This window comes from Poromitra crassiceps (genome assembly GCF_964638095.1).
Source record: "Poromitra crassiceps genome assembly, chromosome: 23".
Classification (NCBI taxonomy): Eukaryota; Metazoa; Chordata; class Actinopteri; order Beryciformes; family Melamphaidae; genus Poromitra; species Poromitra crassiceps.
The window spans coordinates 22,940,814-22,960,143 of NC_139639.1; the positions used below are offsets into that span (position 1 = coordinate 22,940,814).

Sequence of the window (19,330 nt, forward strand, 5' to 3'; positions counted from 1 at the left end):
GATCCTCCACTGTCTGCTGCGGCCTCAACTTCCCACTGACTAAATAACTGATCCTCCACTGTCTGCTGCTGCCTCAACTTACCACTGACTAAATAACTGGTCCTCTACTGTCTGATGCTGTCTCAACTTCCCACTGACTAAATAACTGATCCTCCACTGTCTGCTGCTGCCTCAACTTCCCACTGACTAAATAACTGATCATCCACTGTCTGATGCTGCCTCAACTTCCCACTGACTAAATAACTGATCCTCCACTGTCTGCTGCTGCCTCAACTTCCCACTGACTAAATAACTGATCCTCCACTGTCTGCTGCTGCCTCACCTTCCCACTGACTAAATAACTGATCCTCCACTGTCTGCTGCTGCCTCAACTTCCCACTGACTAAATAACTGATCCTCCACTGTCTGCTGCGGCCTCAACTTCCCACTGACTAAATAACTGATCCTCCACTGTCTGCTGCTGCCTCAACTTCCCACTGACTAAATAACTGGTCCTCTACTGTCTGATGCTGTCTCAACTTCCCACTGACTAAATAACTGATCCTCTACTGTCTGATGCTGTCTCAACTTCCCACTGACTAAATAACTGATCCTCCACTGTCTGCTGCTGCCTCAACTTCCCACTGACTAAATAACTGATTCTCTACTGTCTGATGCTGTCTCAACTTCCCACTGACTAAATAACTGATCCTCCACTGTCTGATGCTGCCTCAACTTCCCACTGACTAAATAACTGATCCTCCACTGTCTGCTGCTGCCTCAACTTCCCACTGACTAAATAACTGATCCTCCACTGTCTGCTGCTGCCTCAACATCCCACTGACTAAATAACTGATCCTCCACTGTCTGATGCTGTCTCAACTTCCCACTGACTAAATAACTGATCCTCCACTGTCTGCTGCTGCCTCAACTTCCCACTGACTAAATAACTGATCCTCCACTGTCTGCTGCTGCCTCAACATCCCACTGACTAAATAATGATCCAGATTCCGCTAGTTGTTGAGAAAAAGGGGTGGGGTGGGTGTGGGGGGATCTGTAATAAAAAAAGAAAAAGGAAATAGCTAATACCATGACAGGCAGTCAACAATAAGAGATAAAGAGATGTGTACGTTTGGTTTACCAACAAGACAAGTCAAAAATAAATAAAGAATAAGGGTATTCACGAAGTATATAAATATATATTTTTTCATGAGAATACAGTTGCTGAGTTTCCTCCCCAGCCACAACACCCCCACCCCACCCCCCGCGCTCTTGGCCCTGCCTCTTCCTGTGTATCCAGAGCTGCTGTTTACCATCAGCTGGGATCCTATTATGAAAATGCCCCACACATCTGGCTAGGGCAAATAGGGAAATCCTCAGTCAGCCCTGGGACTCGCTCAGAGACTTAGTAGCACAGAGGAAAAAAGATATGTTTGCATTTGAGTCTAACCATGGCTTCAGCAGCGGGTAATGATATTCAAGCTGAACAAATATATTCACATCACCACTTACAGTATAGCTACAGTATGCCTGTGCTCAATGCCTTTTAGCTTCTAGCTCTTGAGGCTATAATGTGCAGAGAGACATAAAGTAACTGGACACAAACTGCTTTCCAGGCAAAAAAGCAACAACAACTGGAATATGATTGTTTATTAACTTAAGACAAGCAAACACGTCGATTTAATTTGGTTCTAACTTGTTGTTGGAGTGCTAGTGGAGAAGACTATTTGACATGATAGTGATGCTGAGGCACTGATGATAATGTTGTTGAAAAAGCAACCAAACGCTACAGGCCCTCCACATTAATTACTCCCTCTTTTCCCTTTTGCAGCAATAAGTCTCTGACTCATCACATCCAACTGAATCTATCCCCCGGCCAGCCTTGTGCTATCATTACAATCAACATGTCACATTTTCACCGTGTGTGTGTATTATCCCCAAAAACATGTGTTTTCAACCGTGTTTCCGTTTGCGACGGCGAGCTGCGCTCGCAGTTCTAATGACTCGTGTGCCCTGTAATTTCTTTAGCGTGTGGCAAACTCTGATTACAGGGTGAGAGTCAAGCTTCAAGCCAAGCATCATCTTTTCCAGTTATTGTTTTGTGTTTGCTCTGTCTTGAACACAGGCCCCGCAGCTGTGTGTCTCCAATAGCCACACAGATGAAGCAGTGTTTAACAGCAAGCTGATTTAATACAACACTGCACCGCACTACAGCCCGTGGCTACTGATTTCCAATGCATTGTTTGCAGTAGCACACTGGCAGCACATTGCACAAGGAGACTGTATTAGAAACCGGGAGAGTTGGTATCAGCGGTGCCCACCGATGGTCACTGGTTAGTAGGGGTGTCACGATACACTCAGTTCACGATACGATACGTATCACGATAGTGGGTTCACGATAACGATACGATACGATACGATTTTAACAATATTTTTTTAAACTTGAATAATGACAATATATGACTGGAAAAGTAGTATTTTATTTGAAATGCACAAATACAAAACATGCTGTTGTGGGAAATTGTTATTACAATAACAACTAGAAAAAACATGAGATTGGAGATAAGGCTTATCTTGAAATAGAATGAGTTACACCGTTACTTAGATTTACTTTGAACTAAAAGGTTTCTCAGCAGTATAAATTCTCATTATGCATCTTCAGTTTTTCTTCAAACTCAAACAACAAGACTTTTCTTAATCTATTTTTTATGCATCTTCAGTTTTTCCTGTCAAGTAAACAGTTTTGCCAGAAACTCAATTGAATGGTTTCTCTCCTGTATAACTTCTCATGTGTCTCTTCAGAGACTTGTTCAACTGAACTACTTTCCACACATTGAACTTCAACGAACAAAGACGTTTCTTAGTCTATTTTTTGAAGAAAGAAAAAAAAAGAAAAAAGTTTTTTTTTTTTTGTTTTTTTTTCCCGCGATATGATATTTCATCTCAACGATACATATCGTGACGTTTTACTATCGCGAAATTTCGTGGGACGATATATTGTGACACCCCTACTGGTTAGTGTGTTGTTGTAGTCTTCGAGTCCCCAGTGTTCAAGTCCGAGTCCAAGTCTGAGTCACCAAAAGACAAAATGTGTCCTACTCCTAGTCATCAGTGGTCCAGTCCAAGTCGAGTCACAAGTCCTGAAAATCGAGTCCAGGACTTGGACTTGAGTCACTGCTGTGACGGTCCAGCAGTTGGCCAAGTTGTCCCCTGAAGAACTACTAATGGACTTGGCTCATGTAAGATTTCCGCGAGTTAGTGACTGTGGTGAGAATATGATTCAGATGAAAGGATACAGCATCTGCTACAGCACAAGGTTAAAAGATAAAAGCTTGATACACTTTGAAGGAATACACAACTGCATCACAGCAGAGATACACAGTATCCACTCCCTCCATGTTGCTTCTAGGTGCATAAAGGGGTCAGTCACATTATCTTCACGATTTTCCGGACGAAAACAGCGCCATGCCTCACAACACCCCCCCCCCCCCCCCGCTCCTCTTTCTCTGAAGGCATGCCCCCCCTTCCCCCCACCACCCCACCCACCACCAGGCCCTGACAGCTCCAGTGTGACCACCCTGTGTGGTGCAGTCAGTGCATACAGTAATGCCATTAAACGTCCCCCCTGGGGAATTAGTCACGCAAAGGTTTGGGCTTAGGGGGCGACACAAAAGAAGCCACATTTGAAAAGGAGCCAAGCCCAGCCTGAGGAGGTCAGAGGGCTGTTTACAGAACAACAGCCTCTTATCGGTCGCATGCTTCCCCGAGGAGTCTCCACCGCCAGCAGATAACAGCCTCCACGAGGAGTCTCCACCGCCAGCAGATAACAGCCTCCACGAGGAGTCTCCACCGAAAGCAGATAACAGCCTCCAAATAGGCGCCAGAGTGTGACCGAGACAAGCATAATCAGGTACATTCTGCTTTGGGAGGAAGACGTGGAGGAGAAGGGGGGAGAACATTGTACTCCACTGTTAATGGTAAGATCATAGCTAGACGCCGGGTGTCTCTGGATAATAATAATAATAATAATAATAATAATAATAATAATCATAATATTAATATTAATATTAATATTAATATTAATAATAATAATAATACTTTATTGTTTTTTAATTGTGTTATACTTGTTCCTATACATCTCACGTGGTGATGTAACTCACCAATGAAAATATTTGTTTTTCTCTCTAAATAACCATCATTCAACAGAGCCATTGTGTCCCTAATTCATCCTCAGGGATTGCGTCATTATTGAACAGTTAAATGGTCAATATAGGTTCAACCCAGGCAGCTTTTAGCACAAGGGCAAATAGACCGTGTGGAAGCCAATGCAAATAACGGGGCGCTCAAACAAAGGCCTAATGCATTAATGACTGCATGACGCGTGTGCTAATGCCACGGCAACATATTCAGACTGGCAGTAATGGAGAATTCCGCCCCTGGTTATACTCGTAGGGCCTGGGTGGGGGGAGGACGTACACCTGCCTACTGCCTGAGCATTGACAGGAGCCTAATAAATAACAGGAGACAAGGTGAAACAGCAGCGCCCGCCCCCCCCCTTCCCCCCCACTGCCACCACCTACACCACCACCACCAGTTGTGCGAGCAGCCTCTGCAGACAGCTTTTTGGCATGAAAAACGCTCTCCTTCCAAGTGCATTTGTCCCATGAAGGAGGCGACTCAACTTCTCCAAGACATTACAGGAGAAACTTCACCCTACGCGTGGCGTGTGCGTGCGGGGCATCAAAGACGAGGCTGATCTGACACATTTTAAATTAAGCTTCAAGGCGCTCGGGGTCAAGGCTGCGCTCACCTGAACCACAATCAAAGTGTGCGCCATCAGAATCAATTTCAATTCACATTATAACCCCCCGGGGTTATAGGCTACCAAACTGAACAGAAACCAGCTGATAGAACAGAGCGTTTCCAAGATAAGTGAGGCGCGCGTGTGTGTGTGTGCTGCGATGGGGTCAATTCAGTCAAGTCAGAAGAACGTCAAACCTGTGCAGCAACTGCTAGGCATTGAGTTAACGATAACGATTTCGTTCGCACCTACAGTATAATATCATCCGAGACAATATTTGACTTCGCCCAGCCTGGTATTTGGAGTGTGGGCCTAACCATCAAGTGAACAGACTTTAATGTCCTGATTTCAACCACTTCTCCTTCCTCCTCTCCTCCCCTCTTCCCCCTCTCCTCCCCTCCTCCCCTCTTCCCCCTCTCCTCCCCTCCCCTCATCCCCCTCTCCTCCTTCTCGTCAACATTAATAACAATTGAGACCCTTGGAGCATTAATTAGTGAAGTTATCCTGAGCACAGGCTGGACTCTCTCAGCCACCTACAATGAATGCAGACTTCTGTAAACATGACCGCCGCATAACAAGTTGTTTTTCTACTCTTTTTTTTTTTTAACACGGTGATGAGATCACAGAATCGTTCGTGCATGGCCAACAAGCTCTCTCTCTCTCTCTCTCTCTCTCTCTCTGTCTCTCTCTCTCTCTCTCTCTCTCTGTCTCTCTCTCTCTCTCTCTCTCTCTGTCTCTCTCTCTCTCTGTGTCTCTCTCTCTAACTCCTCTCGCTCTCCCTCACGAACACTTGCGTCTCTGTCTCTCACTCTCTCTTCATTAGGCGGGCCCTGTGCTGGCCTGTGTGTGATTCATTAGCTTTTATCCTCTTGATTTGAAGAAGGAGCTGTGTATAATTAGAGCGTCTCTGTTTGTCCAGCATCCTTCACACAGTCACATCTCAAGGCCAATTACCATTCCACCGCCCCCCCCCCCCCCCCCCCCCCCCCCCCCCCCCCCCCGCCGATAGCATCGCCGTGTCAGGCGCCTCGGGAGTGAACTTCAAACTATTACCGCCTCTCAAGAATGTAAATAAAATCACTTGCAAATCAACAGCTAATGATTTAGTGTTGGAGTGGCACTTGGGGGGGGTATGAAGATGAGGAACTGTATTGGTAGACTTCACGTTGTGAGATTTTAACTCTTTCTTTTGCTTAAACATGCGTGTGATACATGTAGGCCAACACTTGGATTGCCTCCCTGTAACAACGCTTCTAATAGTTTTTAGTTGATTTGCGCTGTGATAGAATACAATAAAGCAAGTGATTAAAAATACATGAGGAGGGGGGGGGAATGAACAAGAACACCCGTGAGAGAGAGAGTAGAGCCGCTGCTCCTTCGCATATAAAGGAGCCAGTCGAGGTAGTTTGGAGATCTAGTCAGGATGTCTCCTGGTCGCCTCCCCAGGGAGGTTTTCCAGGCACGTCCAGCTGGGAGGAGGCCACGGGGCAAGACCGAGGACCATGTGGAGTGACTACATCTCCACGCTGGCCTGGGAACACCTGGGGATCCCCCAGTCAGCGCTGCTTAATGTGGCCAGGGAAAGGGGAGTTTGGGGTCTCCTGCTGGATCTGCCACCTCCACGACCCGACTCCGGATAAGCGGTTGAAGATGGATGGAACAAGAAACTACCCGTAACTCAGTCATTCATGGGTTAATATGTCCTGGTGGTGTTGTGCAACAGAATAGATGTCAGCTGATGTTCTGCTGAGTGTTATTTACCAATATGAAATGGGACGGAGCCAAGTCTGATTCAATGTCCAGACTATTGGCTGCTCGGGCTCAAGGTGTGTCTGAATTAAAGAAGGACACATCCACCCTCAGATACTCTTATGCTGCCATGCATCATAAATCTGAGATGTTTAATGCGTGTTCTCTGAGTTATTTTGTCATTTTCACGTCTTCACACACTTTCCCTCAACCTTCCTTTTCTATCTCTGCGTAGTGATTTCCTACGTGTCCCAGAATGACTTTTAACAACCCCCAGAGAGCATGACCCCAGAGAGCATGACCTCCACTTGTTGCATTCGCTCTTGTGGCTGCATTGCATTCTGGTATAGTTGGTGCAAAATATATATACCGTATATATTTTTTTAGCTCTTCTGCAATCGATTTCTTTCTGTACGATTGTTGAACATGAGAGCGAGCGGTGGATAGCTAGCTCAAATTTGTTTTTGCTCTCATACTCCATTGTTGCTGCACTGTAAAGAAATCTCAATGTGATGTCATGTCATCTACTTTGACCAGCACAGGAATAAGAGAAACACAGCATCAAACAACATGGACCCTGAAATGCAAGGTTAATTGACAATGGCTGGGTTTCCCAAAAGCTTCTTTGCGCTAAGAAGCTAATTCAACCCTTCTTAAGGCCCCCTTAAGAAGCAAACGCGTTTCCCAATTGCTTCTTTACGAAGGCATGCGTTTCCCAAAAGCTTCTTAGCGCCAAGAAGCTTCTTTGACCCTTCTTAAGGCTCCCGTAAGAAGCCAACGAAGCCAACGCGTTTCCCGATTGCTTCTTAGCCTAAAATTATCTTCCAATTATCCTCCGTTAAGAAGGCTGCGTTTCCCAAAAGCTTCTTAGTGCTAAGATGATCTTTCGTTAAGAAGGTTTTGTAAGAAGGGTCTGGAGCCTTCTTAACACCTTCTTAATGACAAAACACTGGCAGATCCAGCCGCGTCAGGCAAAAGGAGATACTTGTGTCCACTGTTCCTCTTGTGTTTTTCCCTTTTTCCTTTCTTTCATGTACCCTTTAGTGTTTAAAATTAGGGAACACTTGAAAATCTCCCCTGTATGTATGGTTACTTGTGTTTTAAATGTTTTACCGTAGGCTATATTCCTCTAATCAGAATGGATTCCTTTTATAATGTTGTGGATTTATATAGCACCTTTCACAGAACCCAAGGTCGCTTAAATTCTGTAGTGTTTCTCTGTTTTGTTGTATGCTGTGTATATAAAGCAATTTGAACTGCAGTCCATGTCTGAAATAAATAATGTTTAATAAAGTTTAACATGACCATGATTAGGTGTTAACAGTGTTTCTCAACCATTGAGTCGTGGCCCACTGCTGGGCTCAGAGTGCCATCAAGTGAGCCGCTCCAGTTAAGATGCTTCTTAAGAGCCTTCTATTTTTTTTATTTTTCTCGACTGTTAAGAAGGCGTTTGGGAAACACTTCTTTGGAGCCTTCTTAACTCCTTAAGAAGCTTCTTAACTCCTTAAGAAGCTTCTTAACTCTTAAGAAGCTTCTTTGTTGGGAAACTCAGCCAATAGCTGTTGTTGTTTTTTTACAGTGTTTAAATGTTTTAGGACGGATTTTTCCTTTTTGACTACCACTGTTGTCTATCCTTCTTGTAGAACAAAGATGCACAGATATCAATACTAGCATCCGATATTTGGAAGATACCATGTTAAAATAGATTATAAATTGTATAAATCCAGTAACCCACTCCAATAACCCATGGCCATGGGTTATTGAGTTGCCATGGCAACTCTCTTACTAAAAGGCTTTGGTTACCTCAAATGACAATGTAGAAAAAACAAATGGCGGAGACAGCTGTCAGATCCTTGTGAATCGATCTTCGCTTATAACTTTACTAATACTTCGCAGAAAATTATGTTTTGTACAAGAATAGATGCGGGCTAATGTCTTCTTTGCAAAAAAAAGGCTGTTAACCCCGCATTTAACCCCCGTAACGTTAGTTGGTGTCGGGCTTTGCAGAAAAGCTCTCAGCTTCTCAGCAAGCGCTGAGAATGCAGCGCTGCGCTCGAGCTACGTGTCGGGCTTTCCAGAAAGCTCTCAGCTTCTCAGCAAGCGCCAGGATTGGCCAATGTCAACTTCAGTCTCCAGAACGATCCAATCAAATCACCCGCACGTTCTTGCGGTCCCGCCTTACAGTAGTGTTTCAACTGACTCTATCAGAATGACATGCCAGTCGGACTTATAGTATTATTATTATTATTATATTATCATACTTGGAAACCGTTTTATAAAAGCAATATAGCACTCGAGCAGCGTGTGTTGTGGCATATATCCCGCTGCTCAGCAGTTATCCCACTCGGATAACAGCTGAGCAGCGGGATATATTTGCCACAACACACTGGCTCTCATGCTATATTGCTTAAGTAGCCGATCTGTATTAAGGTTACCAAACGTTTCGATAGTATCGATAAGTATCAATACTAAGAATTTTAAATGATACAATACTTGAAACAGTATCGATACCAGCAGTGAAAGCAATGAAAAATCAAACATACTACTGATGTTTCACTTCCAACTTCAACAAGCTAAGTGTTCTGATAGGCTGATGACTGCAGCACAGGTAATCTGCTGTGTTGTGATAGGCTGATGACTGCAGCACGGGTAATCTGCTGTGTTGTGATAGGCTAATGACTGCAGCACAGGTAATCTGCTGTGTAAGTGCTAAATGTTTAATGAGTTTTATCAGGCCTAGATTATGTAGAAGTGTGCATCTGTCCATCCATCTGTCTTCATTTATTTGTATGCGTATTGATGTGTTGTCATTCCCCCCTGTGGTATCGAGTATCGATATTTTCCTGGGTATCGGAATCGAACTTAGAAATTCTAGTATTGTGACAACCCTAATCTGTATTGGCCAAATACTTGAATCCTGTATCAAAAGCCATATAACATGTGAACGATGAGATCAAAGTGCCTTCAATTTCTGCCTTTGTCCACACACAGAAGTCTTAATAGACCTCTCTAATCCTATCCTATAATAAGAATGCAAAGTGTCTGTGTGGGAGTGTGTGTGCAGAATTGTGTTCGGCCACAGCTATGCCATTTTACGTGTGATCGTGCTGAATCTTTCAGGAAGTGTAAAGAGCACCCCTGCGGGTGACCTATGGAGCCAGAATTTTAATTAGGTAATTAGGGACGATTAATTGCCCTAAACACCTAATGATGATGTGATGTCACTCGAGCAATGATGACATCATCTGGTGACCTCATCAGATGATCGAGATTTCTAGGCTTTTTAATATTCCAGTCGTTTTTTATCTAGTGACTCCACCGCTAATGGTCTCAGTCTGTGTTGTTGAGTTCAGATCGGCACTTGATATCTGCCTATTCTTCAAGTCTCGTGCTCAAAGTGACACATCCCTATGTCTAATAGCAATGATCAGTCTGAGACAGCTCTGCTGACAAGCTCAGCCAGCCCTTCCGCAGGAAGTCACTCAGTCTTTACATGTAACACAATGTTTGAACAGGTTCAGTGAATCCATGGGTTTCCACTACCTTCATTAAATTATCATCATAATAAAAAAGGCGTCTAAGCAAAGTTACAGGAGAACATAGACACCTCAATTTCTGCTTTGTACTATCATCAATCACCGAGGAGCTTTTCTCCCCGACGTGGTTCCATCCTAAAAAAAATAAAAGAAATCACATGCATATTTAATTTCATTCTCCACTGGCTCACACAAAGGAAACTGCCACCCTTCAAGACACCTTTCTGGAAAGTCTCTATTAAATCTGAGTCAGCTGGAGTAAAAAAAAAAAAAGAAGAAGAAGAAGAAGAAAAACAGAACATTCCCTGAGTGAAAAATTATAAATTACGGCCAGACTTCAAATGAAGTGCTGTTTATCTCCCCGAGCAGACGACACCTTGTTTTACTCCTTAGTCGCAGCTCGGATGGCAATCAGGATCGGTCAAGCAGGACGCTATCAGCGGCAGTCACTCTGCAATGACAAAGTACAGCTCTGCACTGGGAGCACGGGCATTATTCTCCACACACAGCTAACCCCTATCAGAAAACAAGGCAGGTTTTATGGCTGTTGGAGAAGGTGGTAAACATAACAAAGCGCAGCGCTCCCTGGAATTGAATGTGCTCGGTCAAAAGACAGAGTAGAGATATCAAAGGCCAGGCGTGCACGAGAAACACACTGTCCTCATAATGTAGAAAACACAAGCGCTGGTCGTACACAACAAGTGATTTATGGTGTTGTTTTTTACTTGCTTTCTGAACTTAGAGCACCCAGTGGGCATCGCCAGTCCAACAGGGGAAAAGAATCAAGTAACAGTTCATCTCCAGCATGCCAGTGTGAACAGATACGGAGGTGCATAAGCAAGTTCACAAAGGGAGGAGAATAGGGCTGAGCAATATATCAATATTATATCAATATCGTGATATAAGACTAGATATCGCCTTCGATTTTGGATCTCGTAATATCGTGATATGGCATAAGTGTTGTGTTTTCCTGGTTTTAAAGGCTGAATTACAGTAAAGTGATGTCATTTTCTGAACTTACCAGACTCTTCTAGCTGTTCTACTATTTGCCTTTAGTCATTATATCCACATTACTGATGATTATTTCTCAAATATCTCATTGTGTAAATATTTTGTGAAAACCCTAATAGTCATCCCTACAATATTGTTGCAATATCGACATCGAGCTATTTGGTCAAATATATTGTGATATTTGATTTTGTACATATCGCCCAGCTCCAGAGGAGATTAAACTGATGCTGATGGAGTCAGTGTTATTCTATTGGTTTAAATTAAAAGATGATCACTATATGATCCAATTGAGGTTGTAACATCAGAGGGTGAACACTGCAGGATGTTGAGTATTGAAGTTGACTGATGCTCCGGTTGCTTCTCTGATCGAACCATCACTTGAGCCGTGATCACATGATCTCTCGGTGGCCGGAGTCTCGTATTTAGAGTCTACCTCTGCAGCCATGTGTGGCTAATCCGTCAGCTAACCGGGGCAGACTAAAACACAGCCAATTGATTTCTTCCTGGTTTACATATTTACACACACACTCAATGCAATTAGGAGCACATTTATCGATAGTTTCAGCACCGCTGGGAGCTCCACAGTGCAACCCAGTCCAATAAATCTCCCAATCCTAAGGTTGCCAACGGGCAAGACTGATAAACCTCCCGCAAAAATGGACTGGGAATACCTAAGCTTCGGGATAAGAGAGTTCTCAATCATTAAAATCGCATATGCCATTTAATACTCTGTTATATGACTCTGACTAGTTGAACTATTAATTTATTGATAAATGTTTTTCTTGTCTCTGAATGTTGCTGCTGTCTCAGGCAGTTCTCCCCTGTAAAAGAGGTCCTTGATGTGAGTATGGGACTAACCTAGATAACATAAATAAAATTAAAAAATCTAGTTTTTAAGTAGCGCCTAGTTGTTTGATTAAACCGCAGTGATCAGAATATTGACAGGCAATATCAATGAAATTCTGTCACAACACAGACAGAGCAAACATACTTTCCATACTGCATCTGAATTCTGATCCATATGTATCTCACTTGTGCTCTTCCACTCTCAGCAGTTTAACTTTATAATCCAGGCATCACATTATAAGTGTACCATGCTGCCCCCTGCAGGCTCTCTGAAAAATTCACCTAAGTACTGTCTGCTGAATCCAAAGCACACAACTAACTGAAACCTCACATCACATTAGAACTTAACCTCCCAGTCTAAGTAGCAGAAAAATAAATCATCACCTTCTACAAACAGCCAGTCAATCCCATATGTTGTGAGATTCGTGTATACAGTATTTTTATGGTATTGACAATACAGCATCAACCTCATCAAGACTGGACATCCACTGTCTATTGAGGTATTGATTGGCATGAACATAGGCTAATGCCCACTTTACACCAAGATAATGCCATCGCCCAGGCAGCTGAAATGGCCCCTTTTAGGAATTGATTTAGTCAAGTCCCCCGAGGCAATCTATGGCCATTACATTGTAGATGACCGCAACGCCATTATTTCAGCAACTCTAATCATCTAACTACCAGGTAACTTTATGTTCTGTCATAGCATTGAATACTGTAATTGAGTGGCAATGAATATCATTAATATAATAGACAGATTAGCCTACTGTGCTCCTATCAACGAGGGAAAGTTTGCAATGACAACCAACCAGATAGTGAAGCAATCAAGCCATCACATTTCAAGTAGAATGCAAAAGCATAGATTCAAATGTAAAAATGAACACAATATATAATAACAATAATAACTTTTCACTGTCATCCTAATGCATTCTAAAATGAATGTACAAGTGAAATATTTCCAATCAAAACAATGAGGGTTAAAGACTAAATTGCATTTAAATATTAACTGTTTAATATTTAAATTCTCAACTTTTTGAACCGGGACACCCAATGCTAATTAGATTAAAATACAATACCCTCTAATGATTTACTTCAAAGTGACAAATGAGACAACAATATGCAAGTAGCCTATAGCCTAGTCCAGAATTGGTTGGGGGGTACTTGGACTGGCAAAGATGACTGTCTGATGCGCACCAGAAATAAATCTCGGCATATTATATTGGGAATTTTACTTTTAGGTGAATGTAGTAGCCTAGTAGTTGGTCACATCCGACTCAAATTAAGTTCAAATAGAGTTCACGATAGAACCAATATAGGCTTACCACCGTACACCGACAGCCCACGGTGAGTGGATCCCTTGAGGTTAATCACATTAGTCTTAGTCAGCAACTTATCAAGATAAAGTTAGCCACAAGCTTGGCAGAGGCTACTACAAACCAGTCGGTGCCCCGGTGCCCTGGCGCACCTGGCTGGCCGCGGTGCGCCGCAGGCAGCGCTGAGCCTCCCAATGTGAGACACAAACTACAGATGGATGGATGCATGATAATGCAGCGGGGAATAAAATGTGATTACAGGACCTTCAGCCGGTGATCATCACAAAGCGAACAGCACAATATTAACAGTCACACAACTGAGTTATATTTCCAAAACACATTTCCTTTAAAGAACGCACGCCGTCTTCATAACTTACAGCAGCATAACTTACAGCAGTTTGACATCATAGCCTACTAGGTAACTAATGCATGCATTTACATCACACAGATTCATGTCAGCCTTAAAAAAAACTGATGAATAAACTCTATTCCGCAATGAAAAGGTGGGCACCCGGCACACCGAGTTTATTCGGCGCAGCCAGCCACTACTGTACCCCGACCCCGGCTGCTGTGGCATACCTACTACAAGACTGCGATACGTGCCCAAACATGTTCAGGTAATCCTTACCTTTATAAACTTCCCCTCGGACGGACAGCAGCACGGTTATTGCGGCAAACAAGCAATTGATAACTTTATCCATGTCGGCAGCGCCGTCGTAGCGTTAACCCCCAGCCGCGGGGTTAACTGGCAACTCTTCTATTTACAAGTTGAATCCTACCTCTACTTTTTTTTTAGGATAGAAGTGTTCGCCTATCTAAGTGTGCGCCCAGCCCTCCTTCCCTGTGCGTGCTGGCGGGGTGAGGGGACACTGTCGCCGGTCCGACACTGCTGCTCCTTGCCGACTTGCTCGAGACTTGGAGGAGGAGGAATGTGAGTGAGTCCTGATTCCTGAATTACGCGTGGATTGTTTGAGTGGTCCAGCAGGCAGCAGCTCGAGGAGCACCGGCTGTGTGCGCTCTGTCTGACCAGTAGAGGGCGCATGTGGGCCCGACTGAGAGGCGACAGTGAGTTTCCCCCTCCTGCCTCCGTGACTTAATTGCAATTTGTTTCAAGAGGTACAGCAGCTTAGAGCACTGCACCTCCCACTTGGAGTTACCACCCATCATCAATAAATGGTAAATTGACAGTTAACTTTAGTTAATCGTTATTTTACTGTTAACAAACAATGAAATGATAATAATGTTTACTTTACACAGTAGCCTATTTAAAAGTATTCTAAACATCAGTTGCAACTTTATAATAGCCATCCAACTAGTAGATCTGTGTCCCTGTGTCCCCTCTGTCCTCCTCTGTCCCCAGAGGAGGACAAAGGGAGACAGAGGAGGACACAGAGGGACAGAGGACACAGATAGCACATGCTTCATCTGATACATGTGCAGTCACCAGCCGCTTCTTTTCACCTGACAGCGAGGAGTTTCAGCAGCAGGACGTAATGCATGGGATGATCACGCTATTCCCCCCAGTTCCTCTCCCCCGAACAGGCGGAGATACTGGTATACCTGTATGGATGCCCGACTTAGCCGGAGGCAACACGGGGACCTGCAACCCTCATGTTGGTTGCAGGGAATCTACCTCTGCACTAGAGTCCTAAAGGTCAAAGTTCAAGGTCACTGTGACCTCACGTCTGTCTGTTTCATGCTCGGTAGCGCGATATCTTGTATTACCATGACGGAATTTCTTCAAATTTGGCACAAACATCAGCTTGGACTCAAGGATGAACTGATTACAATTTGGTGTTCAAAGGTCAAAGTCATTGTGACCTCACAAAATATGTTTTTGGCCATAACTCAAGAATTCATACGCTAATTATGAAAAAGTTTCACGCAAATGTCTTATTGGATAAAATGCTGACCAGGAAGGCTCCAGGCCCAGACAGAGTGTCTCCATCCTGCCTGAGACTGAGCCTGTGCTGCTCAGCTGGTCCCCACCATCACAAAGATCTTCAACAGATCATTAAAGCTGTCTAAAGTCCCCTCCTGCTTTAAACACTCCAGAACAACCTGGAGCTGAACAGGCTCAGAACTGAGCCACCCTCACCATACTCGGCAGCACCGTGTCTACAGTGGAAACCTACAGGTTTCTGGGACCCATAATCTCCCAGGAGGACCTAAAGTGGGAGTCCAATGTCACAACCATCAAGAAGGCACAGCAGAGGATGTACTTTCTATGCCAGCTCAGGAAGTACAACCTGCCTCAGGAGCTGCTGATCCAGTTCTACACCGCCATCATCCAGTCCATCCTCTGCAACTCCATCACTGTCTGGTTTGGGTCTGCCACCAAACAGAACAAGCACAGACTGCAACGGACGGTCAGGACTGCAGAGAAAATCATCGGTGCCAAACCGCCCTCCACCCAAGACTTGTACTCCTCCAGAGTCAAAAAACGGACCCATCATCTCACCCTGGACATGATGTGTTCGAACTCCTCCCCTCTGGTAGGCACTACCGTACACCAAAACTACCAGACATATCAACAGTTTCTTCCCATAGGCCACCACTCTGATGAACACTTGATCACTTCACTTGAACACTTCACTGTACACTTGAATCATTTTACCTTGAATCACTTTACCTGTTTGATCACTTAAAACCAGTGACAAAAATATCCCTGTGCAGCAACTTGTAGTGTGTGTGTGTGTGTGTGTGTGTGTGTGTTGGGGGGGATTGTGTATATGAGGTATAGGCTATACCTCATATACACAATCCCCCCCAACACACACACACACACACACACACACACACACACACACACACACACATGCACGGACGCGCGTAATCACATCACTTACTTATATTGATTTGGACCCAAAGATACTTGTATGTTAGTCCACCCTCTTCACTTCCTGTCCCTGGATGACAACCAGGACAGGAACCCTCCTTTTCCTCTGTTAGTCCACCACAAGCTTAGCCTGACCACAAGCTGGTTTTGCTGATATTGAGCTTCAGGTGACTGTCGTTGCACCGTCTTTATGAGTCATTCACTGGAAGCATATGTCAACTTCCATTTTGCCAAAACAAAAAACAAAAACACTGAATACCTTTTATTAAATTCCTACAAAGTCTTCACTACATATATTTTATGAGTCTGCAAGGACATGGATGTAGACTGCAACTTGACTTGTTCGCGGAGCCATACAACAGCGAGGTGGTAATTTGTACTTCATTTATGTAATTTATTTGAATGACCCTACATCTTCATACCATATCAGAGCTTTCTTTTTTTAAAGACGCAGTAACTTCAACCCATATCTTCATATAACTAACATCAAGTTGATGCTAAGTTTCTCATTCAGAATGTAATAAAATAACATTGATTCAATGATTCCTGTAAGTAAATCCCCCTTTTGCTTGTCCAGATCCAGGGAGGTCAGAGTAGGGTCAATATTGGTTTAGTGTCTTGCTCAAGGACACTCCGGCAGGGCAGATACTTGCCACTCAATTAAGGCTCAAATCCAGATCTTAACCACCAAGCCACCCTGCCTCCACTGTGAAGCATTTTCACCCTGGCTTGACACCCAGTCTTTATGCTTCATGACATATTATTACTCAGACAAGTGCCATACATCAGCCAAGCCATTGTTCTTATTCCAGTCTTTCCATACTGTGTCCAGAATTGAATTGTTTGTCTTGATTTGTTCAGTTTAGTCGTGTATCCTTCCCAACTTTTGCCTGCTGGAGTCTTAATCAAAGTTGACCTTGTGTGTCCTCTCTGATCAGATTCATGCATCGATCCCGTTCACACGGATCCAGGCTGACATTCAAGAGAGCCTCATTAGTTGACACGGCAAAAACAGGGGCCGCATCATCAAACACATTTCTTTATTAACTTCTTTCGAATGAATCAATAATGACGCGCCTGGCTTTTAGTTTATATATGCAAATATTTGTTTGAAATGAGTCTGGAGCACATCTGAGACTCAGCAAGAGCAAACAATAGCAGCATTTTCTCACAGCGATATCAAATAGACGCGGTAAACAAATTAATGACAAAGTCAACCGCAATGTCAGTCAGTCCCTTATTGTTATGGTATGCATAAACACACATGGCAATTTCACTTGGAGCAGCAGTTTTCACGCCTAATTAAAATGCAGGGAGATTGACACGCGGGGTCTACTTTTAGCCTCAAAATGACCTCCTGTTGTCAAGGAGGAGGCTCTTGTCTTTCCTTGGTTGTTGTTGTTGTTTTTTCCACAATGGGTGAAGCATGCTTGCGAAACATCACGTGTCTCTTTGTGGTATTTAGGTATTGTCTTGGCCATAACAATTATGTTGCCAGGAATGCATGAATACCAGTCTCAGTAAAGCTGCCATGGGAACCGGAGTAAATGTAGAGCGCTCTGACTGGACAGACAGATAATTGGGTGGGTAGAAGGAGGGAAGGGTGGAAGGATGGATGGATAGCATTGTTGTTTACATTCCCCCAGGAGAGAAAGAGTGAGAGACTGAATGTGTTTGTACATAAAGATAGCCCTATGTGATGTTTTACAAACATATCATAATGATGTCCTCCCCCTACTGAGTGGTGACAGCCAAAACAACATGGCCAACGTAGCGATTAGCCCGTGAATTACTGTATGTTGGGCTGCCACTTTTTTTTTTTGTTTTTTTTTTTTGTTTTTTTTTACCCACTAACCTTCAGGGAGCTTACTTTTATAGAGCTGTGAAAACAAGACCTACAGAAAAGCCATGCCACTACACTGATTGGACAAGGGGGAAGTGCTTCCAAAATTGACGGCAGGATCGGATCAAAAAGATGATATTTTTGTGGGCACAGAGAATATGACGGTGGCCTTTGGATGCGGTGACTCACTACTGTTGATTTCTGAGAAACACCATGAGCTATTGAACAGTTGATATTGACATTTGGTTGTGCGGCGGAGGAAGTACCTGTTGGCCTGCTGCAGCAAATCTATTCCCCTCCATATTCCTCCCGTCAGGGACAGCCGAAATCCATTCAACACTGGAGAGTAAAATAACACTTTGTACTAATTGCCATAAGTAGCAGTATCATGCTGTTTGTCAATGAATGCCAGTCATCTCACCCTCAACTCCAACTGCACTCCCAAGAAGGACTTATTAAAGCTCTCCTCGTGTGGCTGCCAGACAACAATGATTTTGTCATTTATTTAATTCCAGCGTGATTATCCCGTGCCTTGATTGTCAAAAGCTCAATATGCGTTTGATTTAGCAGTCTTCCATTACAGGAAGTCCCTGGCTCTTAGTGATGCTACACTGTTTTCTGCTTTATGAATGCAAAATACCTCTAATTGGAGAACGGGGGGTGCCAATAGGTGTTCACCCAATTGTCACACCTTGTGCAGCAGCTTATTGTAAAGCAAAGGTATCTGAACAATGTCAGCTCCCACAGGAAACGCAATTAAACACCATCAACAAATACTTCACATCAACTTTGGCTGACGATAACCTGCTAGCTGCACTCGACGCCCGTCCCCAGTGTATCGTTGACCAGCAACTGAGTGAACACCATTCATTGCAATGAGGTTGATTGCCAGGCAGCAAAGCATCATTTTAATGAATTGTTATAACGCATGTTTTTTGTCTTTCTTTTTTCTTGACTGTACACACAAAAGATCTTTGTGCATTTCTTAATTGGTCCCCAAACATCACGTTGGTGTTTGAATAACAAGGCTATTTTAGTGTAATTTACTCGTTGACTTGACCTTACATGTGATCCACATAGAGACTTAAAGTCCTGGTATTGTTACTGTACACCCAGTAGCATCACTGCAGGACACTTCTACCTGAATTCAGGTCATCTGACTTTATAGGGCTTTTACTTGACAACCTGTCCCATGATCACTATCTAGGACAGAGACCTATTCAGCAGCGGTTCATCTATCATGAATGTGTGTGTGTGTGTGTGTGTGTGTGTGTGTGTGTGTGTGAGAGAGAGAGAGAGAGAGAGAGGGGGGGGGGGGGCGGGGGGTAGGGGGTAGGGAGGGAGAGAGAATCCTTGGCTAGTTCAGCATACATTTTGGATGCAATACCATGAACATGTCAACAGAGGTCACTT

General features: G+C 43.7%; 1 protein-coding gene across 1 annotated transcript in view; it reads right to left on the reverse strand.

Moving 5' to 3' along the window:
* Positions 1-13,936, reverse strand: part of LOC310796572 (receptor-type tyrosine-protein phosphatase mu) — a gene marked incomplete at both ends in the record, with an annotated part of 196,262 nt that extends 182,326 nt beyond the window's left edge. Inside the window, 1 exon segment of the mRNA XM_083658777.1 lies at positions 13,864-13,936. Coding sequence (XP_083514903.1) covers positions 13,864-13,936 — 73 coding nt within the window.
* Positions 13,937-19,330: the final 5,394 nt, after the last annotated feature.